This window comes from Elephantulus edwardii, unplaced genomic scaffold (genome assembly GCF_000299155.1).
Source record: "Elephantulus edwardii isolate Elephantulus edwardi_28Jun2011 unplaced genomic scaffold, EleEdw1.0 scaffold00215, whole genome shotgun sequence".
NCBI classification, from domain to species: domain Eukaryota; kingdom Metazoa; phylum Chordata; class Mammalia; order Macroscelidea; family Macroscelididae; genus Elephantulus; species Elephantulus edwardii.
In genome coordinates this window covers 4,016,072-4,044,065 of record NW_006399965.1, presented here as the reverse complement: position 1 = coordinate 4,044,065, position 27,994 = coordinate 4,016,072, and the positions used below count along the sequence as shown (strand labels likewise).

The 27,994-nt window shown below is 39.8% G+C and overlaps 1 protein-coding gene across 1 annotated transcript in view; it reads left to right on the top strand.

The window, feature by feature from the left end:
* Nucleotides 1-26,244, top strand: part of MME (membrane metallo-endopeptidase) — a 154,811-nt gene extending 128,567 nt beyond the window's left edge. Inside the window, exons 18-23 of the mRNA XM_006897781.1 lie at nt 5,424-5,543; nt 8,703-8,836; nt 8,970-9,035; nt 13,059-13,154; nt 13,519-13,595; nt 26,022-26,244. Of these exons, the coding sequence (XP_006897843.1) occupies nt 5,424-5,543; nt 8,703-8,836; nt 8,970-9,035; nt 13,059-13,154; nt 13,519-13,595; nt 26,022-26,121 (593 nt within the window). The 3' untranslated portion in view covers nt 26,122-26,244. The remainder of the gene's footprint in view (nt 1-5,423; nt 5,544-8,702; nt 8,837-8,969; nt 9,036-13,058; nt 13,155-13,518; nt 13,596-26,021) is intronic.
* Nucleotides 26,245-27,994: the final 1,750 nt, after the last annotated feature.

Here is a 27,994-nt window from a genome sequence, read left to right as displayed (position 1 = left end):
GGGCTGGGCTGGGCAGAGCAGAGCAGGGCAGGGCAGGGCTGGGCAGGGCAGGGCAGGAAAAGACTCCCATCTACTGTCAGAGTCCTAGTCAACTGCATGGCAGCTCACAGCAATAGGAAAAGATTGGGGACCCAGTCTTTTGTCTCATTAATCAGTAATTCGTTTAAGTTAAGTCTATGATTAGGAACACAAACAAACATTTGTTTGGAAACAACTTGGTAAAGTCTGCCAATAACAGACTAATTTAAAAGGGATATGTGATTAGGTGTTATTGTCATGACAGGAGTCCAGAACGAAGGCTGCACAGTGGAGAGGATCTGGGGGGAGGGATTGTATGCCAATGAAAGAATATTTCTTTTACTTTTCAAAGAGAAGAACAAATTGGGGGGGGGATGGGCCAGGGATAAAAGTGCAACAATGAATGAATGGAAATCCTCAGTCTCTATAAACGTTCATTAAAATTAATACTAATAAATTTAAAAAAAAAATATCCAGCTGACAGAATAAAGGGATAGCATCATTTACAGTGCTAACTTGAAGACTAATATCTAACATGGTATCTTCAAAAAAATTGTATCACTTGCTGGAAGAATGGCATGTCAGGATATAATTAAAGCGGCAAGTTTAGTCCTGATAGCTTGTTTCTTAAGTGCATGTTACATAACGGGTGGATTTTCATCCAAGTACATCGTGTGGGAGATAGTGTTCACTTTAAGCTAATAAAGCACTACCCTTAATTTTGTACCTTAGACTAAAAATAATTTCTTGGCACTATTAATAGTTCAGGCAGCTGCATCCACAGTATGATTTCCATCAGAAATCTTTATGGATAAACTTCCTCTTTTTTCTCTTTTTTGGTCATTTGCTGTAACATATTTCCAGGTTTGTTTTGTTTTAAAGAGAACCATGATTTAGTAACAGTATTGTTCTTTGTATCCCATTAGCAAAAGCCAGGGCTTTATACTAATAAATATTGATACTACGGTGTTACTTTGTTTTTAGATTACAGAACATGTTGTTTCTTTACTGGAGACTAGAGTTATAAAACAAAAGATAAAATATGAACGTCAATCTTAACCTCTTTCTGAATTCAGAGATTAGCCAACTCTAAATATTATAGTCCAAAACAGTGATTTGGTTTTGTTGGGTTTTTTAAAAAAAAACTTGTGTTCAGACTTGGGTAAAAGTTTACAGAGCAAATTGGATTAACAATTATCTTTTTTAAAACTTAAAACAGGGAAACGTATTCTGAGAGAACATAAAAAGATGCAGTAATTAACGTATATCAGAAATTATAAGGGTTTTTTTTTTCAAAGCATTTGTAGAAATTGAGAGATGATAAAAGTTGTATAATGTGCTGGGATATATAATATGTAAAATTGTTGGGGTTGGGTAGGAGAGGAAAAGGCATGGGTGAGACTGGATAAGTAGGCAGGACTACAAATTCAAAAGCCAGCTGGAAGATTTTGTATTCAGAGAGCAATGCTAAGCCATTGAGTGCTTTGCTTGTTTAAAAAGGATGGAGTGATAATGACCAGAGTTAATCTAGGTGCAGGATAGATTAAGAGTAAATAGGATAGATTAAGAGTAAAAAAAAAATCTAACAATAAAAATTTTTTAAAAAGAGTAAATAGGTTAGAATGAGGTGAACAGGAAGTTGGGAGACCAATTAGGAGACAGGTATAAGCAGTTTTTGAGACAAGAAATGAGATTGTGAGATAAATGATGGCAGGAAATCAGAAAAGAAGAAATAAATAGATTTGAGCTGTGACTGGAAGGAAGGTGTTTGACATGGTGTTTGCTACAGCAAATGTAAAAAGACTTTGTAAGAAAGGATACATGAAAAACAATTATGGAATTTTCACTTTGGGTGACTGGGAAACCATTAGCAAAATGTCATTAGCAAAAAATAATAAAGTCAATAAAATGATTGTTTAGAAGGGAAATAAATGGTTTTGCTGTTCCACATTTTAAAGTCAAAGAGTATATGGAGCATCCCATTGGAGAAAGCGGCCTATTTGTTACAGATATCAGAGTAGACATGAAACTATGAGTTCTTCTGCTGCTGATCTCGTTGAAAGCATCATGAAAAGAGTTTTCATTCCATTTGTCATTAGCGTAGTGTTTAATGCATCAAACTGCTCACTAGAAGGTTGGCAATTCAAATCTACTAGACAATGTCTAGGGAAGATAGGAGAATTGATGCCTTTGAGCTGTGGTGCTGGAGAAAAGTATTGAATGTACCCTGAAGATTCATCCTGGAGAGGGTTAAACCGGGCTACTCCTTGGAGGCAAGGATTCTGGGGCTTCGTCTGACATACTTTGGACATGTTTTAAGGAGAGACAGGTCCTTGGAGAGGGACATCATGCTTGGTATGGTAGAGGGACAGCGCAGGAGGGGAAGACCCTCTATGAGTTGGATTGATTCAGTGACTGGGGTAATCGGGATGGGTGTGTCAGAGGCAGTGTGATTGGCACAGGATAGAGCAGGGTTTAGGGCTGTTGTACATAGGGTCGCTGTGAGTCGCGACAACAAATAGCAAGTCTCCTTCCATAAAGATTTACAGCCTCAGAAACCCCGATGAGGCTCCCTATGAATAGGAATTGAGTTCACAACAGTGAGTGTTGCTTATTCTGATACTTTAAAAAAAAATAACCAACATGTTTCTTGGTCATCTATTATGTGTATTACTGTTCTGATTTTAGGTGCTAGAGATAATAGAAAAAAACAAAGATGAAAGGACCAAAACAAACAAACAATGAATGGATAGACACCTAGATCTCTGCTCTTTTTTTTTTTTAGATCTCCGCTCTTAGAGGGCTGGCATTTGAGGTTCTGATGGTGAGTGTGGGGCAGCAGGGAGAGGAAGGACACAAAGAGCTAAACAGAAAGGGAGAGTGATTGTGTGTCTCCTGAAAAATAAAGTAAGCTTAGATGCTTGAGGGATTTTATATGTCAGACTGCTAAACCAAAGGTCAACGATTCAAATTCACCACTGGTCGTTGGGAGAGGAAGGAGGCACTTCCCTCCTTCTCAGACTTACAGCCGTGGCCACAGGGGAGCTCTTCCATCAGTTGGAACCAACCCAGTGACAATGAAGTGGTAGTTTTTCTTTATTTTTTGTTTTATTGTTGTTATTGTTGTTATTATGTGCTGTCACCTGTGACTCATAGTGACCCTATGTACAACCCTAAACCCTCCTCTGTCCTGTGCCAACCTCACTGTCTCCAACTTACCTATCCCATTACCCCAGTCACTGAATCAATCCATCTTTTTGAGGGTCTTTCTCTCCTGCACCGTCCCTCCACCCTCCCAAGCATGGTGTCCTTCTCCAAGGACCGAACTCTCCTTGCAACATGTCCAAAGTATGTTAGACGAAGCTTCAGAATCCTTGCCTCCAAAGAGCAGCCTGGTTTAACCCTCTCTAGGGCAAGCCTATTTGTTCTCCTAGCAGCCCATATTCAATATTCTTCTCCAGCACCACAACTCAAAGGCATCAATTCTCCTTCTATCATCCCTAGTCATTGTCCAGCTTTATGACACAGAGCGAGTAGTTGCAAAGACCATGGCCTGGATCAGATGCATCTTAGTCTCCAGACTGACATCATTGTTCTTCAGTACTTTCGAGAAGTCTCTGACAACAGACTTTCCGAATGCATTTCTCTTTTAATTTCCTGGCTGCTGGTACCAAGAGTGTTGATGTGGATTCAAGCAAATTAAAGCTGTTAACAATCTCAATCTCTTCACCATCTATCATGATGCTGCCAATCCACCCAGTGGTGAGAATCTTTCTTTTTTTTTATTTTGAGCTTTAATCCATATTGAAGGCTGCAGTCCTTGACCCTCTGCAGCAAGCGCTTCAGGTCCTCTTCAGTTTCAGCCAGCAGGGTCGTATCGTCTGCATAACACAGATTGCTGATGAGTCTACCTTCAATCTTGATGCCATATTTCTCCTCGTAGATCCCAGCCTCCCAGATAATCTGTTCCACATATAGATTAAAAATGTATGGCAGTAGGACACATCCTTGACATACACCCTTTCCAATTTTGAACCATGAATTGTTTCCTTGCTCTGTTCTGACAACTGCCTCCTGGTCCAAATATAACCTTTGCATAAGCACAAACAAGTGTTCTGGGATTTCCATTCTTCTCAGAGTCAGTGACAATTTGTTAAGATCTACACAGTCAAATGTCTTTGAATAGTCAATGAAACACAAATAGGCATTCCTCTGGTATTCTCTGTTTTCAGCCATGATCCATCTGACATTACGTATAATATCCCTAGTACCATGGCCTCTTTGAAATCCAACCAGCACTTCAGGCAGTTCTCTTTGATGCCTTTGAGCTGTCGTGCTGGAGAAGAGCACTGAATATATCATAGACTGCTGCACTGCTAGGAGAACAAATAAGTTCATTCTAGAGAGGGTGATTGTTGATGTGCTGTTTCATTCCTTTTTGGATAATCTTCAGAAGGATCTTGCTTGTGTGTGATATTGTTCGATAATTTCTGCACTTTGTAGGGTCACCTTTCTTTGGAATGGGAACAAATATAGATCTCTTTCAGTCAAGTGGTCAGGTGGTCTTCCAGATTTCTTGATACAACCTGGTGAGAACATCCAGGGTAGCATCTTTTTGTTGAAATATGTCGATTGGTGTGCTATCAGGTCCTGGGGCTTTGTTTTTTGCTGTTTCTTTCAGAGAAGCTTGAGCTTTGTTCTTCATCACTGCGGGCTCTTGCTTATACATTGTTTCATGAAATTCTTCTGTGTTTATTTAATAAACCTTTGTGCATGACTAAAATTTGAGAGACAACTTTAAAGCACTGTGCTTACTATAGTAACTGTTAGTTACAGCTACTCTAGTAGCTATTTCTCCCTACGTCCAGTTTTCCACCAGAAACTTAATTAGTCCGTGTCCTGACTCCTTAATGTAGTAAACAATCTTAAAAGGTTTGGAAAACTAAAGTGTTAATTGGCATTATAATCATAGTTTATGATGCTATTTTGGGGTACATGCTTTTTTTTGTTTTTTTTTTTCGCATCATTAAGAAGAAACCTGTATTCATTTCCACCACAGAATTTTTTTTTTTTTGTTTTCAACTGAGAAGTTTATTTCCTTAAAAGCTTAGCAGGCCCATTCCTCACCCCAGGCCTGTTGTCACAGAAGAATGCCATTAATCATCTTTTTTTTTTTTTTTTTTGTTAAGCACAATATAGCAATTTATTTGGATGCTTAAAATGAAATAAAGGAAAATAAAGATCACAAAAGTAAATGTACCACAGCAGTGTGTCCTATATTAGATGGTATGGATGAATGCACCAAGGTGGTGTTTTAAACAGATTGAAAAGGTGTCAAAGTTAATAGCTGTAAAGTCAATTCTTGCACGTTGTCACTAATTATCTTTAATTCTTCTTTCCTGCAGTTTTTCCAGCCGGCATTCTGCAGCCTCCGTTCTTCAGTGCCCAGCAGTCTAACTCACTGAACTACGGGGGCATCGGCATGGTCATTGGACATGAAATCACCCACGGTTTTGATGACAATGGTAAGGGGCAGTGTACATTTCCTTTGGTTCTGATATCGGGATTAAGAGTTACTGTGATTTATCAATACAGAATTACATTCATCAGTATATCATCGGACTCTAGGACCACCATTCTTTCAACTTAAAACCTTAAAAAGTTGCTGCTTAAAAACTAAAAGGGGTATGTGATTAGGTATTATGTCTGGACAGGAGTCCAAAATGAAGGCTGCATAGTGGAGTGGACTTTGGGGGGGCGGGGATTGTATAACAATGAAAGAATTTTCCTTTTACTTTTCAAAGAGAAGAATGAATTGGGGGAGGGAGGGGTGGGCAGGGAGAAAAGTGCAACAATGAGTGACTGGAAACCCTAAGTCTCTGTAAACTTTCATTAAAATTAATAAATAATAGTGGAGTGGACTTGAAGGGGAGGGATTGCATAACAATGAAAGAGTTTTTTTTCTCAAGGAGAAGAGTGGACTGGGGGGAGGGGGTGGGTAGGGAGAAAAGTGCAACAATGAGTGACTGGAAATCCTAAGTCTCTGTAAACTTTCATAAAATTGATTTTAAAAAAATACCCATAAAAATAATTATGTAAGTACACACACATACATAGTCTAAAATATATACATTCAGAAAATACTCTGATGTTTCCTAACACAGTGATAATGTCTAATCTTATTCTTCATGCGCATGTCTCATTTATCCAAAGCCTTAGAGGATAGAGCTCATGCCTTAAAATCACATGTTAAGTTTACAGTCAATTGGCAGTGTCTGGTTCTGGTAACTCGTCAAGTTACTTGTCCTTGGTGGTGTGTTTTGTTGTGGATTTTGTTTGCATTGTTTCATCTTATCCATAAAATCATATCCATAAGTTCAAGACCTTACCAATGAGAGGCATTTAACTGTTTATATGCTGCACCAAGTAGCAAAATGAATTTGGGATTTCAGTGTAAGCTGAGATGTATGTTAAAGACATGAGATATATATAAAGGTGACAGTTGAAGCTCTGATAAAGATTAGTGCATCTGTACAGGGAAAAATAGAGCAGATTACTAAGCCTTAACAAGTTCCAAGTCTCAGAGAGGCAGGAAAGAAAAGGAGACAGGAAGGGTAAAATTAAAAAAAAAAAAAAAAGACTTCCTTAGTATCTGTCCAGTGCCAAGCATAATTCTAGGTATTCCATGGAAGGACCAGCCCCACTGTCAGTGAGTGTAGGAAAACAATACTGCACAGATATGATTAATTACAGTCACTGTTTATTAAATTTCTATTATGTAATAATGAGTCTTTGTATATGTTAGAGCATCACCTCAATCAAACTATACAGTAATCTTTTTTTTTTTTCACCACACACTGGCTGTATTTTCTCCTCAAACAAGAGGTAGACACTGCTAAGGGACACCCAAGTGAGCAGGGTGAGCAGAGGGGCTGTCCCTGTTGCAGGAAGAGCAGCTCCAGGGCCCTGAAGTGGATCAGAGCTGGGGATCAAGGCAGGCAGCACGCACTGGGGACGACCTGGGAATACCAGGACTGAAACATTGGGGGTCAGGGTCATGGGGATTTGGAACTGTAAGAATTAAATGCTGGAACTCTGGGGCCAGAGACTTGAGAATCAAAAATTCTAGGACAGCCTGGGCTGTGTGTGGTCCAAGCCCCATGGGCCCTGGGTCCCAAGCATCTGAGTCTTGCTGTGTGGCCTTGACTGGTAGCTGGTATTCATGGCCCAGAGCCCCAAAGGTCCCTGTGGCCCTTCTGGCGACGTAGCAGCATGAACAGCAGCACAATAACTAGGGCCACGGCCAGGCCCCCGAAGATAACACTCAGCAGCACCGTGTAACTGTTACCTGGCTGGCACCGAGGGGTGGGAAGGGACCAGGTGCCATCTCCCTGGCAGGTGCTGGCCCCTGGTCCGTCCAGGCTGTACCCATGGTTGCAGCTGAAGTGGACAGTGGAGCCGGCCAGGTAGCTGGTGCCCTCCTTGTGTCCATTGGCAGGGGGTGCCACCCAATCACAGGACACAACTGGCTGCAGGCTCTGCATGCGGTGCAGGTGCAGCTGGTGCGCGGCCTTGGTGGCGCTGCCCACACTCAGGTTCCCAGTGGCCACCACGTCGAAGCTGCAGAAAGGGTCACCCCCACAGAGGGCGCTGGCCTCACGGGCCAGCTGGGAGGTGGCAGGGATCTGGTTGGGGAAGAGAGGCTGGAAGGAGGGCTATACAGTAATCTTAAGAGCTAGAGGTGTTGTTACTATTTTCATTTCTCAACGAGAGGAAGAAACCACCAAAGTACTTGCTTAAGAGTCACAGAGCTAGGAATTAATCAACAACCCGGATCAGACCTACTCAAGACAAGTAACTCAGAGTCCTATGGACACTGGTACTTGGATAGAAAATAATTTTGAATTTACAGACTGAGTTCTAGTTCTGGTAATTTGACATCATAACCTTTGTTTTTGTACACCATACTATATTTACATTTTGAAAAGATAATACAATTAAGTGCCAAACATATAACATATAATTTCTATTAAAGATAAAAAAGTGAAAATAACAGTGTAGCTTATGGTTAATAGGAAAGCTCCCAGAAAATTGGGGGTTCAGCGGGGAGCAGGGCAATGGTGGGAGGAGACTTAATCTTTGTGCTTCAAGTAGAGAGAAGTCATGAGCCTGGAGTGTCTCGTGAAGGCTGTGTGAATAGTAAGTGAATGCCAAAACAAGATTGTTGCTTTCTTTAAAATCTTCAAACATCCATTAGGCATGTTCAGTTCAGGTGAAAAATCATGTGACAGAAATAAGACCCGATTTTAGGAATGTTCTCTTTGGTAGCCTTGGCCAAGGTATTGAGAGTCGGGGCCTCGGTGACTGGGTGACATTTACACCTTGTGTCCAATATAATCAGTGTCACTAATTTGTACAAGGGACAGATTTTGTATTTGTAAAAACATATTAAATAGCTGGATGATGGGTTTCGCCATAAAAGAAACATTGTGTGAAATATCAAGTACGTTCACAGCTTAGAAATTCAGGCTTCATCAGTTCCGTGGATGAGGACGAAACTTGTTATCTTCTGCCCAGTCTCTTGCCCTCTCACTATGATATTTCGATTCTTGGACTATGGATTAAGACAGCTCCCTGTAGCTGGAGTAACAGGCTGGCATTTTCCTTAAATATGTTTATTACAGGCAGAAACTTTAATAAAGATGGAGACCTGGCTGACTGGTGGAGTCCACAGTCTGCAAACAATTTTAAAGAGCAGTCCAAGTGCATGGTGTACCAGTATGGAAACTTCACATGGGACCTTGCTGGCGGCCAGCACGTATGTCAGCCCGCCTTTCCTTGGAATATTTTATAGATGTTAAATCTTGAATAGAGTATTTATGTTTTGATTTACATTTCATTTCATTGTAGCTAAGGATTTTTTTCCTTCCCTCCCCCCCCCCCCCAAACAGCTCAATGGCATTAATACGTTGGGAGAAAATATTGCTGATAATGGAGGTATCGGACAAGCTTACAGAGTGAGTCTCGTCATTATCTTCTCTCGACATAATCTTCCTGTCCCATTACAGCAGTTAGCGTATTTATTATCTTAATTCATTTAAAGGATTTTACAAAAGGAACTTACAGTCTAAGCAATAAGTTGTAGAAATTAGCAGAGGCTTGTCAATTAGTAATAATAACAACACAGTGCCAATTGTTGAGCCTAAAATCTGTCTCTGAACCTCCAAGAAACCAAAGAAAAGAAGGATCAAGAAATGTTTTCTCAACAAGAGTGAGAACACATGCAAAGTTTTCAGAGAAGACAATGTGTTTCTAAGAGTAAGTCACTGAAATAACTCTGAGAGCACATGCTGCCTAAGAATTATTATTGCACGATTATTGAGTAATTTGTAGACAAAATACTCAGCTTCATAGCACGTGAAGCATCATTTGAGAACAATAATTACCACAAAACACAAATATAAGCCATAGTTCAATTATAATGATAGAGAATGAACTGAAGAGACTTTGTTCTAGCAGATGGAAGAATGTTAACTTGCTAACAGGAGGCTGGCAGTTCGAACTTAATGGCTTCCCCAGGGACAAATTGTGAGCCTGTCTCCTCTGTTGAGATTTATAAGCTTCAAAACCTAAGCAAAGGTCACACTAGGTCTGAGTCAATTCTCAAGAACAGTGGCTAGATTTGTTTGTTTGGGTTTTTTTTTGGTTTTTGGGGTTTTTTTTTTTTCATCTCTTAGAATCTCATTTAGGCCTCCATCGATTCTTGGATTCAGCAAATACGTCTTAAAAGTTGAACTATGTGATTAAAAGAGTCTCTTGCGAGGTGCAAGCAATAGATATGATCAACTGCAACCTAAGAGATTACTTACTGGTTCGTGTCTACCCAGAAGTACCTCAGAATAAAGGTCTGGTGATCTCCTTTCAAAATGTCAATCATCTAAAATGCTACGGAGACACCACTAGTCAAAGTCAACCCAATGGGTTTTTTTGTTTTTTTTTTAAATAAAATTTTTCTTTTATACTGGTTTACTTACAAAATTACAAATATACACTGATTTTTCACACTGGGTCTTTTCAATGATTTTTTTTAAAAACGTGTTTGATCCTATTCTAGGAACTGTAGATAGAAGAATGTTATTAAATCAGATATAAACAGTGTCTTCATTTGATGATGTGAGCAAAGATTAGACGATAGCCTCTTAAGTGCTATGTTTACAATAAAATGTGTATTTTCATGAAAGAGTAGAAGAACAATGATCTTGGAAACAAGGAGTGAGAGTGACCTGAAGCCTGACCTTCAAACCAGGGTAACCCACAAGTAGGGAATAAGCACAGTCCACCTGAGAGGGCCCAGAGAATGAAATGCTTCCAGAACTGAGCTTCCAGAAGCTTCTCTCACACATGGATGGAAGGAGTAGTTAGCAGAAAGAGTGAAGAGGTAAGAAGTTTTGTTCACCATGGAAAAACCTGGGTGAAAGGGAAGAAGGAGAAGGAACTTTGGTCGGTTAGAGGAAGCATCGGAGCAATGTGGAAACACCTGAGCGGACATGCACCTTGAGCAAGTTTGCGAGATTGAACAGAGAGTGGAGCTTGTGAAACTGAGCTGGCCGCACAGTTCCCCAAAGAATGCATCTCAGCCAATTCCGGGGCTGGGTGGGGAGCCCACCTTTCCGGCTTCTCTGCGTGCTTGGTAGTGTCGTCATTAGATGCCAGACATGGTATGTTTTACCACTCTGGATGCTGAAGACTTTTTAATTCCCCTAAATATGCTTGAGCTTTGTTTTGACCCAGTTAAAGATTTTGAAACTGATTTGCCTCTTTTGATTCTTGCTTTAACACTTGTTAGGTGAAGTGGGATCTGTGCTTAGTCAGGAGACAGTTATACCCTTAACTGCATAGACAGCACTTTTTGAGATTATCCATTCTTTCTGCTGAGGATAGGCACTGCTCTAAGCTTTGTGCATATTTCTTTCTCATTGACATAAAGTCAGAACCGACTCATAGCTGACCCTTCAGCAGGTTTGCAGAGGGTGTAGATCGCACAGGAAGAGATTTCCGTCTTTCTCCTGCGGAGCTACTGGTAGATTCAGACCAGTTTGGGTTGGTAGCACAATGCCTTACTTGCAAGGCCACCAGAGCTCCCTTTTTCTGCAGATAGCAGGCATTGATATCTCTGTGTTCTTGGGTAGTTCTTTTTTTAGCCTTAGGTAGCTTATTTGCACAAGTCCACATCACTTCTCATCCCCATACAGCATGCAGTTCTCTGTGGCTCCAAGGGTTCTCTTTCTGTAGAGATCTCTCCCCTCCTCTCCTTGGCAGTTCCTTCTCTGCAACTCAAAGAACACTCAGGCCTCCACCTAGGTTTTCTCTCACTACCTAGACTGGAAATTCTTTCCAGGAAATAAGCTGGAACAATTGGAAGTTTCGCCTTACTTATTCACATCTCTGAGGGATCACTTTCCTTTTTGCTGATGTCCAGCGTTGTGCAGCCCTGTTTCGTATATTTTGTCCTTTGGTTGCTTCAGATGGGAAAGTAAACTTAGTCCCTGTCACTTCATCTTGGCTGAAAGTGAAAGGCACACGTAGTCCTCACATGGTGATTCTAACACGCAGCCAGATTGAGAATCACTGCTGGGAAAGCCAGCCAGAGTCTGAGCTGACAGTGCTTCCATGGAGACCTTCACCTCAAGTAAATGCAGAACTGAAACTAGTGCTTTCCATTTGTGCAAATATTTCATTGCACTTTGAAAAGACATGAGATCTTAACATGCAGTGCCTAGCCTCATGTTACATTTTGAAGTCACGTTACATTTGGCAATGAGAGAAAGCATCTCACATGAGGCATAAACACTAAGTGAGACTGATTGACACAGTGGCTGCATCAGGGAGGGTAAACAAAGCAAGAGGTTGGGTTTCAGGACTTGACAGTTGCTGAATTCTGAGTTGGAACCAAGTCAACATAACAAAAGTCAAGTCAATTAGTTGAGCTTGGGAATAGGAAAAAAAAGAAATGTCTTCTCATCATCTAATTGCCCACTTTCCTTTGCATTTAATTATAAGTGCCACATCTCGGAAAGTTTCCTGTCGATCCTTAAGTAGGTTTAGAAGAGGAAGTCTCCATTTTTCAATAAGTAACATAAACTCATTGCTGCAGATTCTGTTCCCACTCAGAGCCACTCTTGAATCAGCTTTCTGAGGCTATAAACCTTTACGGGAGAAGAGAACCCAGCTTTCTCCCAGTGGATAACTGTGGATTTGAACTGCCAACATTATGATACATTATGCACTATGCAAAATCCTTGAGAATGCAAGAATATGTTCTAGTATTCAAGTAAAGTAAATTGAATGGGTCCTGGGTGTCTTAGTGTATGACTGCTGACCTGAAAGCCAGTGGTTCAGCTCAGCCAGCAGTGTTGTGGACAAAAGGTGGCGAGTCTTCTCCTGTTAAGTGTTATAGCCTCCAAAACCCATGGAGGGTCAAGGAGTTAAATTAGCTCGTTGATAGTGGGATTTGACCCCGGTCTAGCGGAATGTCAGTTAGCCGTTTTATCCTTTTAGAAATTCACAATGATCCCTTATTCGTATCCTTAGAATCTAAGACTACGAGGTCTCTAAGGAGTATCAGGAGAAATCCTTGATTTGGTAAGAATTACTCAAAGAGGTGAAGTCTGGTGGGAGTCTGTTTTTTTCTAAGAGTTGTAACTCAGCTAAATATGGACATTGCAAAATTTCTTGGCAATTAATTGAGCCAACTGGCAGGACATACCCATCTATTTATAGAACAACATTCAGGGAGGTTTGTCAGCACTTAATTAATGTCATCCATTCATTCAAAAGACATTTATTGATTGTGTGACATGTGCCAGACTCTAGTTATTCTTGCCAACCTGTGAATTGGTGGTGGGTTATCACATCTAAATGTCTTATCGTGGGATTCTGAAATGAAAGGTTAATTATTTAGTTATGTGACCTTTTGCATTTTCTTTCTATGTAAGTTTAGGAATAATAAGCATCATATTTCTATTTTATTAACTTCCTAGGCTTATGAAAATTATGTTAAAAAGAATGGTGAAGAAAAGTTACTTCCTGGACTTAACCTAAACCACAGACAACTATTCTTCTTGAACTTTGCCCAGGTATTGTATCTTCTTTTTTTTTTTTTATTGCTAGATATGAAATTTTTAAAAATTTTATTTTCACAGTAAGTTAGATATTGCATTCTGGGTTTACTTATTTTTAATCAGTTATGACATGGCATTTGACTTGACCAGCTGTCACTGTGTGTAACAGACTTTCAGATCATATTAATAATAAAGAACTATATTCCTGGTTGTCTATCGCTGAACGTTCTTCCAAGAGTAAATAGGAAATACAGGCTTCCCGTTTAATTTGTGCAATGAGAAATTTGCTTGTACTCAGTCTGACCAAGTGACGTCCGAACAGATAGTACTCGATCTCATCTGAGATCACTTCTTCGCTTTTTTCTGTTTCTGTCCCTAGGTTTGGTGCGGGACCTACCGGCCAGAGTACGCCGTCAACTCCATTAAAACAGACGTGCACAGTCCAGGCAATTTCAGGTGCGTAGATATGACCAACAGTAACAGTGTCCCGTTCAAGCTTCTAACTGTTACGACTGTACTGCTGTTCCATGCTGTGAACTCAGCACTGACCTGCTGGCCCATCAGCGGGTTTTCAGAGGGTGTAAGTTACATGAGAGAAGAGTTCTCATCTTCCTCATGGGGTGCAGGTGGACTCCAACTAGAAGCCTATGAGTTGGCCGCACAACCCCTTAAACTGGGCTACTAGAGTTCCCTCAGACTGTACTGCATTTGTAAGTCTATTCTTTTCTTTTTAGGGTCAAAGAGAGGTCCCACAGAATATGTTGGGATAAGCTATCTTTAGCCAAGAATAGCTGAGTGGCACGATTGTTCTTAGCGGGAGAATATGTGTGAGCAGTATGTAGTGTTCAGTGGATTTTAACAAAGAAATCAACTTAAAACACAAGTGGTTCTGAATTGTTTAAGCCTGGAATCAGTGCATAGGTATTCCAGATAAAGATTTGTGGTCGTTATGTGGAGAAAATTCCCATTAGAGGTTGTCTAACATGTGATGAGGTTGTTTCCAAAGCTCTAGGAAAAAGTGTCTTGATACAGAAAGAAAATTATCAAAGATGTAGAGAAAAAGGCTCTGTAGAATGGAAGGTTGAATCAGAAGATATCTAAAAATCTATTCCAAATGAGAAACTCTCAGCAAACAAGGGATTAAAATAGAATCATTCCCTATACATCTATTTTGGACAGAATTGATTTAAGGAAGACTCATTCACAACCAGCATTATACAGTTGATAGAACTTTATTTGTAGACATTGAAGGATATGAAAAGATTTTCTGCAGAAGATGAAAAAACTATAGCCTTCAATACAGATTACATCTCATCATCAAGAAAACAAAAATCATCACCACTGGACCAATAGACAGCATCATGCTAGATGGAAAAGATTGAAGTTGTCAATAACTTAATTTTTCTTGGATCCAAAACCAACGCACAAGGTAACAGAAGTCAAGAAATCAAAAGACATGTTGCATTGGGAAAATCTACTGTTGAGGACTTTCTCAAAGTGCTATAGAGCAAGGATATCAGTTTAGAGACTAAGGTGCACCCAATCCAAGCCATGGTCTCTTCATTTGCTTTCTATACACCTGAAAGTTAGAAAATTAGTAAGATGGCAGAAGAAAACGAGTGGCTTTGAATTGTAATATCAGAGAAGAGTTCTGGCTATCCTATAACTTATCAAAAAAGAACAAACAAGTCTATCTTGTTTGTGCAGAAAGTATAGCCAGGCCTCATTAGAGGCACAGATAGTGAAACTCCATCTCATGCGGGGTGCTCAAGACAGAGAGAAAGACGTGATTGTGGGGAAGTTGGCAAGTCAGAAAAAGAGAAGACCCTCAAGGTTAAATTGACACAGTGACTGTTACAGTGGGTTTGAGCATATGAGATATGAGGCTGGTACAAGATAGGGCAAGGTTCAGGTCACTATAGTCAACTTGACAGCCCCTAAGAGCAACAACAGCATCTAAAATACATATGGACACACTGTTCAGATCATCTGCTCTTGGAGAAAAGCAAAATTCAATTGTTCTTGCTATGTGTTGTCAAGTCGCCTGCAACTTATAGCAACCCAATACGCAATAGCTCTGATGTCTGTTCTATCCTGAGCCAATTTCAGTCTCCAACACACCTGCCCCATAGCCCCAGTCACTATGTCAGTCCATCTCATCCAGGGTCTTTCTCTCCTGTGTTGTACCTCCACCTTTCCAAGCATGATGTCCTTCTCTAAGGACTGGTCCCTCCTGGCAACATGCTCTAAGGATGTGAAACAGAGCTTCAAAATGCTAGCCTCCAAAGAGCAGCTTGATTTCACCCTCTCCTGGAAAGACATGTTTTTTCTTATGGTATTTTCAATACTCCTCTCCATCACCACTGCTCAAAAGCATCAATTGTTCTTCTGTTATCTTTGGTCATTAGTTCTCTGAAGCATAGCAAGTAATTGCAAATACCATGGCCTGGATCAGGCTCACCTTAGTCTGTAGACAGATATCATTGTTCTTCAACACTCTGGCAAGGTCCCTGACAGCAGATTTACCTAATTCAATTAATCTTTTGATTTCCTGGATGTTGGTGCCAAGAGTATTGTTTGTAGAGCCGAGCAAGCTGACATTATTAACAACCCCAATCTCTTTTCTATCTATCATGGTGCTGCCAACTGGCCCAGTGGTAAGAATCTTTGTCTTCTTAATGTGGAGCTTCAATCCATATTTGAGACTTTAGTCCTTAACCTTATTCAGCAAATACTTCAGGTCCTAAAAGCAAAGATGTGTCATCTACATAGCGCAGGGTCTTTATGAGACTTCCTCCACTCTTGATGCTACCTTCCTTATAAATTTAAGTGTTGTTGTTGATTGCCTTCAATTTGAGCACGACTCAGATGAACAAAAAGCCTGAAGTCCCTCTACAAATGACAAAATCATAAAATGGCAATTTCAAATTTTAAAGGATTTTTAAGCTTGTTCTAGTATAATCAACTTCATCATCTAATACTTGGTTTATTAGTCCCTTCAAAATTGATGCACTCAGTACCTGCTTATTTTATGCCTAGTCTCTAGAAAGTGCCACTGCTAAATGAAAGGCCAGCTTACTCGGACAGTTCAAATCTTTCAGCAGCTCCGGGGAAGAAAGATAGGCCGTCTCCTCCTCTACATTTTAAAGCCTCAGAAATGCTCTGGAGAATCATGGGTTAGTTCCCACTCAGTGAGAGTGAGCTTGAGGTGTTCTTTTTTTTTTGGTGGGGAGGATAAGAATGGGGGTGAGTAAACTACCCAAGCTACAACTTTTAAGTGATGAGTAGCAAAAATCCCTGCATTAGTTCTCATTATGCTTTGTTCAATGTTTCTTTTCTTTTTTGTTTTAAAAAATTGTCATTCTTCCTTAATGAAGGATCCAGTGGTTTAAATGTATCTCTGTCTGTCTATCTATCCATCCATCCATCCATCCATCCATCCATCCATCCATCCATCCATCCATCTATAGTTCTGAGGACAACAGAGTATTTATAAATTCACACAAAACACCAGAATAACATAATTTGTCAAAGTCCAGCTAGCATATTGCCAGAAATGAAGGCCTGTATTCCTAAATCTAGGTGAAGCGATATTTTTGTAATGCCTTATACATCTGATATCCTCAAAGAATGAGAAATTTTAAGTTAATGTGTGATGGCCATATTTTATGTTTTGAATATTAATGTGTTTTAACTATTGGATTACAATCTCTTTTTTAAAATTTCTTTCCTCTCCCTGCCCTTAGCCCAAATACGCTGATTAAAAGCTCTTCTTGTTTCTTGATGACACAGATATTAGTGACAACTCATTATGATTTCAGTGCTTATTATTTTAGTAAAATCTTCAAAATCTATGTCTTTACTCCTATGCACAAAAGCCACTGACGCTGAGTCTTGCTGATTCTTCATTTTGGCTCTTAATTAGTGTTATTCTGATGTTTCTTTCCTCATTTTCTTTCCTGTTAAGGTTCCTATCTTAAGTTACTCCACTCCTTCATTCTGATTGGTCCAGAAAACATATTATTATGGTAAAAACAATATAAGGTATTATGTAAGAAACACTGAGTTCCAGCCATGACCCATGCACAAGGGTTACTAAATCAATTCTTATCTCAAATTCTTCCAACTGTAACATTTTGAGCGTTGCTAAGATAATTATATTAATGAATGATAAAGACCTTCAAATTCATTGTCATCTCGTTGATTCCAACTGATAGTGACCCTCCTTTGGGTTCCCAAGGCTGTAAACCTTAGTGCTAGGAGAATGCCCCACCACAGAGCCAGTGTGGATTCCAACCACAGAGGACACACACTGTTTGGGTTTTAAGTACAGCTTGTTAACTCCACCACCAGCGCTCTTAAGTGTCTATTAAGTGGCTGTGAGTTCAAATGTTTTGGACAATGAATTATTAAGTAGTATGTATTTAAAAATTATTTTTATAAAAGGGGGTAGAAGCAGCAGCAATGCTGTAGACTTGGCAACTTTCAAAGTTGCAGTTAAAAAAAGTTTTATCATTTCCTTATGTTTTGCTTGATTCAGATGTCAGGAATGGAGACTGGTTGAATAATACAGATGCAAATGTAACTGTTCTACCTTCGATTTTAAATTGAAAACGATACTTTATTATAAATATGTGAAATTATTTGTGAGTAATTTTCCTTGTTCTTGCCTCAAGATATACTCACTTTTAATATTTTTTTCACTCTTAATAAGAAAAATATGTATTCTTCTAAAGGGTAAATAGAATGCCAACCATTTGTCAAAGAAATTATTATTTTTCCTGGAGGTAGAGGGATTTCCTTGGCAAGAGGTTGAGGTGACATTTAGTTCTGGAAACAGGCTGCTTCCTGACTGTACAAATTGAAACCACTTTTTAAAAACACCTTAAAAAGCTGTACTGAGTTACTAATTAAAGGATTATGCTGCATGATTTATGTAGAAATATTACTGAAATAAAAAAGATTTTTTAAACTTATGTTTATCTAAGAGAACTCGGGGGCTCATGGCCTAGTGGTAAGAAGCTACACTGCAATCCCAAAGGCACACAGTTCAAATCTACCACCTGCTTTGTGGGAGAAGGATGGACAATCTCCTCGTATGCCATTAACTGCCTCTGAAAACTCACTGGAGGGTCAGCTATGGGTCAGTTCTGACTTGACAGCACATAATAACGGTGGCCTATGAGTTGTACTACCAACCCCAAGGCATATGCGATTCAAATCTATGAGCTATCACAGGGGGGAAAAAATGGACTCTCTTCTCCCACACAATTTTTCTTTTTTAATTTGTGCATAAGGCCAAGTGGCATTTTAAAAAGTTTTTATTCTGTATTAGCTCACATATAAATCAATATAAACCAACAATTTGCATACACTCTCATGCGATTTACAGCCTCTTCCAACCCTCCGAAGGCCAGCTCCGTGTTGGTTCTGACTTTGCATGTAGAAACAACTAGAGCATTATGTATTTTAAAATATGTAATTACTCAAATTTGTGGTACTAATTATTTTATCTGGATAGTCTTGAAATTGAACTCACACTTTAAAATATTAGGGATTCTTTGTTTTTTAAGGAACTCTAGTTGGTGGTTAGAGGTATACAATCACTGCAGGGAATGGTTGTTATGGAAATACTGATTATTGTCTTTAAAAGTATTTATTTATTATTATTATTAATATTATTTATTATTATTATTTAGTATTTATTTATTATTATCTTTAAAAGTATATTATTCATAAGAAGACTAATGGTGTAGTAGTCAAAGCACTTGGCTAAATGAACGGCGGAGCAGCTCCGTGGGAGAACTACGACGCAGTGTGCTTCCATAAAGAGTTACAACCGTTGGAACCAACGGGCATTTCTACTTTGTCCTACAAGCGGCTTTAAGCTGGAATTGACTCAGTGATAACGGGTTTTCAAAAGTTATTCAAGCACAGTATTTCTATATAACATGAGGATTTGGCAAAGCTTTTGACAAGTCCAAATAAACAAAATCATACCAATCCTACCTCAATTTTAATGATCTCAATTTAGTTGCTTTAATGATTCAATAATAATTTCCTCGCAAGGGAAAAAAAAGATACTTTCTAGAATTAGCACCATCTGACAATGCGTAAAATGTTTCCTATAGCTTAACTTTTAGCATTTTAGAAAGAGTATTATCTTTAGGGTTTTATTTGAATATGTTCAAGTAATTTTGCTCTTTGTACCTTTGACTCTGGATGATTGTGCTCATGAGGGGCCTATACCTGGGTCAGGAGGCTGTTGTGTGAACTGAGTAGGGGAGCCCCGCATGGTTTGGAATTAGGAAGAAAGTGCATCAGCGTTGTATTCTCTCTCCACACCTATATAACCTGTATGCTGAGCAAATTATCTGAGAAGATGGACTCTTCAAGGAGGAGTGTGGCATCAGAATTGGAAGGAGACTCATCAATAACCTGTGTTACGCAAATGACACAACCTTACTTGCTGAACGTGAGGAGGGCCTGAAGTGCTTGTTGCAGAAGATCAAGGAAGTCATCCTTCAGTATAAATTGCATCTCAATGTCAGGAAAATGAAGTTTCTTACCATTGGACCAATAGGCAGCATCATGATGGATGGGAAGGAGATTGAAGCTGTCAACAGCTTCATCTTGCTTGGATCCACAATTAACACCCTTGGCACCAGCAGTCAGGAATAAGGAGACAGGTTACACTAAGAAAATCTGCAGTTAGGGACCTTTGCAAATTAACTGAAGAAAAGTGATGTCAGTTTGAGGAGTAAGGTATGTCTTATTCAGGCCATAGTCTTTGGGATTACTAGCTAAGCATCCGAGACATGGACATTGAATAAGGATGACAGAAAAATAATTGATTCTTTTGAGCACTTGGTGTTGGAGAAGAACACTGAACATCCCATGGACAGCTAAGACAATGAATAGATAGGACTTGGAGATGGTGCAGCCGGAGTGCTCTTTGGAGGCAAAAATGATGAGGCTTCACCTCACACATATTGGATATGTTACTAGGACATGGTATTCCTTGGAGAAGGAAATGATGTTGGGAAGCGGGGGGCAAAGAAGAGAAAGACACTCAACCAAGTGGATTGATACACTGACTGCTGCAATGGGATCTTGTGTATCAGGAAATGACAGAACTAGGTTCAGATGTTTCGTTCATCGGGTTGCTATAAGTTTTGCCCAACTTGATGGCACCTAACAACAATAACAGCATCATTTTAACCAGTAAGACATATTTAAATGAAGCCCACTTTGAAATATTGATGTTTCCTCTGCATACTTTTTTAGCATTGGTTTCTGACATCTTTATAAATACCAGTGTGTATTTTTATGAATCTTAAGAGATTCCTATCAATATTTGTTAACCTTTACTTAAAGCTTAGGAATCTATTCAGATATTTATATCTTCATAAATTCATGGTATAACATATGTGTCCACTATAGCTTAATTTCTAAATAATCATGAAAGTTTATTAATATTGGTAAAATTAAATGCTTAATTTGTGAATGACCACTATCATTACAACCAAATTTTTCAAGTAATGATAGGGTTTTCAGGATCCTGTGAGTTGCAAAAAAGTTTACGTAGTAATTTAAAATGCTGTTAATGGCAGATGGAGATAGTCAGATATATTATTTTATAGAAAGGCCACTCTTTGTCACATGATTTTTAAACTCCCTATTTCATAGATACTTTGAACACAAGGGATTATTTGCCAAGGAAATAAAAGCCTTTAGTAACTTTTGTTACTATAAACACAAACATGAGAAACAGCATAGTTTTCAGAACACATAAAATTAATCAAAGTAGCCCAAGTAATAGTAATAATATTAATATATTAAATAATAATCATCCCTATTTTGGAGAAATTATTCATTTCACTAATAATGTATTTATTTTCAAGATAAATTATTTATGAGGTGTATCATTCGCTGAAAGATGTGCTGTCATAAAAAACCAAACACTAACTCGAGTTCTAAGAAACCACGTGAAACCTTGGTGGGTGGTTGACCTAATCATCCAGAAACAAATCATCTGAATGAAGTTTTGAGCTGGAAGGAGATGGAGAGATAGAAGTGGTGGACTTTACGTCGAGCACATCTGCTCACTCTCAGTAATGGTCTCGGAGGACTTGGAGGTTTTGTGTCACCCTTTTACGTTGTTGTTGGGTGCCGTTGGTACAACTACATCTCAGTGACCATCTGAACAAGAACAGATCAGAACCTAGCCCTGTCTTGTACCTTCACAACCTCCGCCGTGCTCCAGTCCAGCGTTACCAGACACTGTCAGTCCATCTGGTTGAGGGGCTGCTTCTCTTTTGCTGACCTTTTCTTTCTCCCAGCGTGATATCTTTTACCAAGAACTGGCCCTACCTGATCACATTTCCGAAGTATTTGAGACAATGTGTCATTATCCCTGTGTCTCTGGAGCACCCTTGGTTGTTCTTCCTCCAATATAGATTTGTTTGAGGATGTTTTTAAAAGACATGTGGAATTAAGCCATGGTTTTGGACATTTTTGTTGGAATATTTGTCCAACTGCAAGGATGTCTATAATTCACTGAAATATCTTCCTGGTTAGTCCATAAACTTACTTCCCAGATCGAGGAAGAGTCAAACCAAAGTCAAGTCCTTCTCTCAGCCACTGTGTAGGATTTCCTGAAATGGGAAAGCAAGGACTAAATTAAGTCCAAGTTTTCTCTAGTTTAGAGACCTAGAACCCAGACCAGTGTAAGAGCTGATGCCTAAGATCTCTTAATTCCTTCATGTGTGATAGAGTGTATCAGGAGTGAATTGTTCATAAATGTGCATATGTTAGAAATGAGACTGGTTTCCCTCAATCAAAATGCTAGAAGTGCTATGATCAGACTCAAAAATATTGAAGCAGGAGTGGTGTCCGCTTTCTAAACAACATGCCTCTGGAAACTCCATGAACTTTCGTAAATGACAATAGTTGTAGAAACGCATCAGGCCTTTTGTTGTTCATAGTGTCGCTGTAAGTTGTGATTCACTCTACAGCAATCAACAAAAGATTCTCCGCATACAGAAATCCAGAGGCATCAAACGCCCAGAATGAAGGGATAGCTTCCTCTTCAGCTTGAACTGGTGACAGGGAAGACACTGGAGAGTGAGTCATGAGCCCGAGTTAGGGGCTGCGTTACCCCTTCAGACGTTTCAGCAGCCACATGCCGTCCTATGAGAGGCCTTCTGGGACCCTGCTCAGGTTCGGGAGGAAGGTTCTTTGTCATCTGTGTAATCTCCCATTCCAGGCCCTCACAGTCTTGGGGAGGCCAGTCATTTTTCCTCCTCAGTGTCCTTTCCCTGCTGTCCGTGGAACCGGCTCATAGCTGACCTCTCAGTAGGTTTCTGAGGAGCTGGGAGCTCTTTCTCCTGCAGAACCATCAGAGGGGTGTGGCCTTTGGAGTAACAGCTGCACATCTCCCTCCAGACAAGGCCACTGAGCTCCCTGCCTTGAATACACTAAGAGGTGTAAATTTCCAAGTTCTGCACGTACTTCACTCATAATTCTTTTTAATTATTTCCTGTGAGCCCTAAAACAAAATAAAATCATCCTAAAAGGAGAGTTGTGGTGATGAGTTGAAGAGCTAGTTGATGTGGTCTGCTGGACACAACACGGAAGCCAACTTTTAGAAATAGCCTAGGAAGCTCCTTTTGTTGAAATGTGGATAGAGGAAGGAAATGCTTTCTTCCCGTCTTGATTGGTCCACGGCTGCAAATAACAAAACCACTGAGTAATATTTTTTTTCCTCAAGCCCTAACCTAATATATTCATGTTCACTGGACACTGAATCCTGGTTGTACAAAGCACTATGCTAGGGATTGGGGATTCACAAGGACAAGAAGCATCTCATATTTTGCCTTCATAGAAATGACTAATGGATGTGACAGGAGGGAAAGAAGGACAACACGTAATTACAAACACTGAGAAGTATTTTACTAGAGATTGTGCGGGCCAAAGAACTGATTTCTCTATCAGTGAAGGCATCCAGGGAGGGGATATTTTTAAGTGGTGGCTTGAAGCATGTAAAGGAATTAACCATTAAAGAGTAGCTTTCAAGGAGTAGAGCCATCACACATCCTGAGGAAGGCAGGAGGTTGGCAGGTTTGAAGAATGGAAAATCGGTGGGTGTAACTGCAGCCCAATAAGAAATGGGAACAGAAATGTACTTGGTATTATGAGAATCCTGAGATTATCACCCGAGCCATGGGGACCTTGCAAGGCGTGATAAGATTACATTTCCTTCAGAAGCTTTAGGTGAATGTAAGTAATCAGATTTGAATGTTTAAAGATTGTTTTGATGAGGTGGGTATAGAGAGGACTCATGTGTGTTAATACAGCTGCCATTTTTAAAGATGTCGGTAAATGAGAATTTATTTCTGTGTCAACTGCTCCTACTTTTCCTACAACTCCAGTCCACGCGACCCACTCCATCAGAGGGGAGCAAGACAGGGCTAACGAGTAAATAGTCTTTGGCCTTTATTATTCCAGCCTTGTCCCAATCTAGGGTAGGTGGGAGAGGAGCCCACTCGGCCCCCAGCAGGGGGCTCAAACCCAACCTCCACATCCTTGTGCTGTTTGCCTGTTTGCCTTCTGTAAAGTAGCTTTGTACCAACAGAAGTTAAAGTGCTGGGTTTTACACCCACTGGGGTCAGAGATTAGAGCACATTTGAGCATTACCCACCCTTTCCAGTTACTCAGGCTGATTCTAGTTTGTAATCTCTGAGCACTGCTTTCTGAGGGGGTGGGGTAATCTGCTGTCCACCCTCCTCTATCAGGTAAACAAGTACTTGCTTAAAGTCTGTGATGTTTATTATTATTATGTGAGCCCTTTCAAGGGACAGTTCTGCTTTCTTTTCTTTTGGCCAAACTATTCAGAAAGGCAATTTCAAATATGAATTATTTATCAAAAACATGGGTAGAATAGAATTCCTAGGTAGCTAAGTAGTCAACTCCTGGCTAGAAGGTTGGCAGTTTGAAGCCACCCAGAGGCATCTTAGGAAACAGCCCTCACGGTCTGCTTCTGAAAACACGCGGCTTTGAGAACAAGAGAGCAAATCCACTTTGTACATGAGTACTCAGTGCCAAGAGTAGAACAGCCCCAGTAACAACTACAAAAAGAAGGTTCACGATCATTACATGTATTTTTCACTTAAGGAAAACTGAGGCCCAGAGGGATTAAATGAATATTCCCAGAGCCATGATTTAAACCCTATAGTCTATCTCTAGCTATGTGCTCTCCTCCCCTACCCCCTTAAGATATGTGCTCTTAACTCTCACATTTTGTTGCTTTTCTGTCATTTGTTGCTTTTTAGTCATTCTGTTTTAGAGGAAGTGTCATCACGGTGCTCCTGACAGGCACGGATGATGAAACCTTGTCTTACGTACTTTGACAGGGTTGTCAGGCGGGGGCCAGTCTTTGGGGGGAAAACAGACATCATGTTGGGGAAGTGGAAGGTCGGTGAAAAGACTGTCAGCAAGCTGAATTGGCATAGTGACTATCACAATGGGCCCAAACATACGAGACTGTGAGGATGGCACATGGTAGGCGAGGTTCAGATCTGCAGTTCAGGAGGTTGTTATGACTCATAGTTGATGGCACCTAACAAGGAACTGAACGTTAATGAGATGGGACATAGTATTCTCATATTTCAAATATTTGACTATTTTTTCATATTCTCTTTTTATTTTATTTTAATGAACATTTACAGAGATTTTGGATTTCCATTTATTCATTGCTACATTTTTCTCCCCGCCCACCCCTCTTCCCCAGTCTGCTCCTCTCTCTGAAAGTAAAAGAAAAGTTCCTTCATTGGTATACAATCCCCCCATATTCTATTTTTTAATTATTTTTTTAGATTTTATTTTAATAATTTTAATGAACATTTACAGAGATTTTAGATTTCCATTCACTCATTGTTGCACTTTTCTCCCTGCCCAGCTCTCCCCTCTGTGCCCTCGCCCCAGTTCACTCCTCTCTTTGAAAAGTAGAAGAAAAATTCTTTCTTTGATATACAATCCCCCCACACCCCTCCCACCGCCCCAAGTACACTCCACTATGCAGCCTTAATTGTGGACTCTTGTGATAACCATAAGACCCTATCATCGCTTTTAAATTATTCTTTCTCTCATCTGTTTCAATGCAATATACGCAATTTATCCAGTTTTTCTCAGTCTTAACCCAACCCTGATATCAGTCCCATTTTACAGCAGTGGCACCGTGCAGTATTTGTCCTTTTTCGACTGAGATATTTCACTCAGCATAATGTCCTCCAGACTCACCCATTTTGAATAATATTGCATGAGTTCCTTGTTTTTCAATGCAGCGTAGTATTCTATTGTGTGAATATACCACAGCTTCTCTATCCATTCGTTTGTTGATGGGCACCTGGGTTGTTTCCAACTCCTTGCTATTGTGATAAACATGGGTGTGCATATATCTGCTTGGGTGTCAGTTATGGTCTCTTTGGGGTATATTCCCAGTAATGGAATTGCTGGGTCAAATGGTATCTCTATTTGCAACTTTTTGAGAAAGCACCACATCGCTTTCCACAGTGGTTTTACCATTTTACACTCCCACCACCAGTGAATAAGGGTTTTAGTTTCTCCACAACCTCACCAGCATTTGTTGCTTCCTTCTCATAGTTGTTTTGATTTGCATCTCTCTTCGAGCTAGGGATTTTGAACATTTCTTCATGTGCTTGTTGGCCATCTGAATATCTACTTTGGTGAATGTATTCGATTTTTTTAAACTGTAAATTCCACATTTATGTGCTTGATTTGTGTAGAAAAATTCCACAGCGCTCTGTGGTGGTATGTCCATGGTTTGCAAATGCTGATGATGGCTTTTTATTTGTTTTCAAGGATTATTGGGACGTTGCAGAATTCTCCAGAGTTTTCAGAAGCCTTTCAATGCCGCAAGAATTCATTCATGAATCGAGAAAACAAATGTCGAGTTTGGTGATCTTCAGGAGAAGCCAAGGGACCCTTCACTAGACTTACAAGCACCCCAGAAATGAGGAGTTCTTCATCCCCCAAAAAATGCACCCTGGAGAGCACTGTAATTTCTTGGGGTGGTTAACAGAGACTAGAGCTCTTCACCATGCTAACTGCCTTGGAATCATAATAAAAACCAATTTAGGTTATTTTTAAAAGAATGTGGAGAGGGGAGGCTGTCTAATGTCTCTCAAATCAGCTACAAATCACTGTGTAAATAATGCCCAATTTCTGAAGATGACATTGCTCTTTATTTCCAGTTTTCACATGATCTACCAGTCCGATGTCCCTTGGGAAAAGTGCTGTTACCTCCTGGGTGATGTAGGCGGAGATTTCTAATCAAAGAGGGGGAAATCACATTAAAGAGTAGATGAAAAGCACTGTGGAGACAAGATAGTTCAAACATGGATCACCTCAAGTCGTTGCTTTTCATTTTCAGTGGCAACATTTACGATCCTTGAAAACCCTTCCAAAGAATTCTTATACATCCTGGGGCCTTGGAGCTTATGTTGTTTAAATGGGTTTTGCCAATGATCAGTCGCTTGTTCTGAGATGACATTTTTTTTTATGCTTTCTGAAGACAAAGACGAATGTCTCAAATGGTTTGCGTTGTACCTGCTTAACTGAATCTTGGGATTCTTAAAGCCCCCTGCAGTTTTCTAAGAATTTTATTTCTCATTCTCTCTTAAAACTTGGTCTTTTTAAAGGATTTGTAGTAATGTATAAATAATAATTTTTATATTTAATTGTTAAGTATGTGTATGACTAAATAACTGTTATAATTAATCACTGAGTATTGACGTTTCAAGTAGAGTTCTTTACTCTGAGGTAAATAGTTAATGTAAAGTGATGTACAGATGAAGACTTGAGACTTTTTAAACTTATAAATCATATTGATGAAAAGCTTTAAGCACAAACCTTGGGGTTAAAAGAAAAAATGCCATTGGAGGGTTGTCTGTTGAGGTATTCTACTTGTGGTTTACCAGCGGGCGTTTTGGGGTTGTCTGGGCCTGAGGGTGGACATGCCCGAAAGGGCAAAACTGCTTCGACGTAGCTCCTCATCTCCTCTGCTTTCCAGGTTTGTTATCTGATAGAAATATTTTGATAATAAATTAAAATTGTGAGCCTGTTACTCACTATGTACCCTGTGCCAGCTGTCTAGCTTCAGAAAGTGCATTTCAGAATAGACACGGGCGCTCCAGCAATTTCATGTGGATGTGAAGTAGGCAGTGGGTTGTCTAATCCTTGAGGGAAGCTCGTTCCTTGAGGGTTTTTGTTCCTCTTCCCCTGTCTTAGTAACTAGTTGAATGTATTTAATTACTTGATTAAAATTTTGCAAAAGAGGTGCACCTCCAGACACCCTTATTTCCACTAACATACCTAAATGTGAGGAGACTTCTGTCCAAAGTATGAATTTCCTGTCCTTTGAAATATGCCTATTTATGTTTAAAGATAAAAGCAAAAATTCTAGAACTTTAGCATGTATGCAAACATTGTGTAACTGAACAGCTCCAGGGGGGATCAGCCCTACAATGAGCACCTGCAAGCCACTGCCATTACCACCAACACATCTGAACCCCCTCCTCCTGTCCTCTGTCAGCCACTTCCCTCCTCCCAGGGCACCTATGCCCCTGACTTTTATATAATACCACATCAATCAGTATTTATTCTTCTGTGCCTTTCTTCTTTCAGTCACCATTACATTTCTGAGATTCGTCACTGTTCTTGTCTTTAGTTGGGTGTCATTCACTCTCATTGCTGCAGAATCTTGTGTGACTGGACTACAGTTTATCCAATCTGTTATGGATGGGCACTTGAGAAGTTTTCCGTTTAAGACTAGA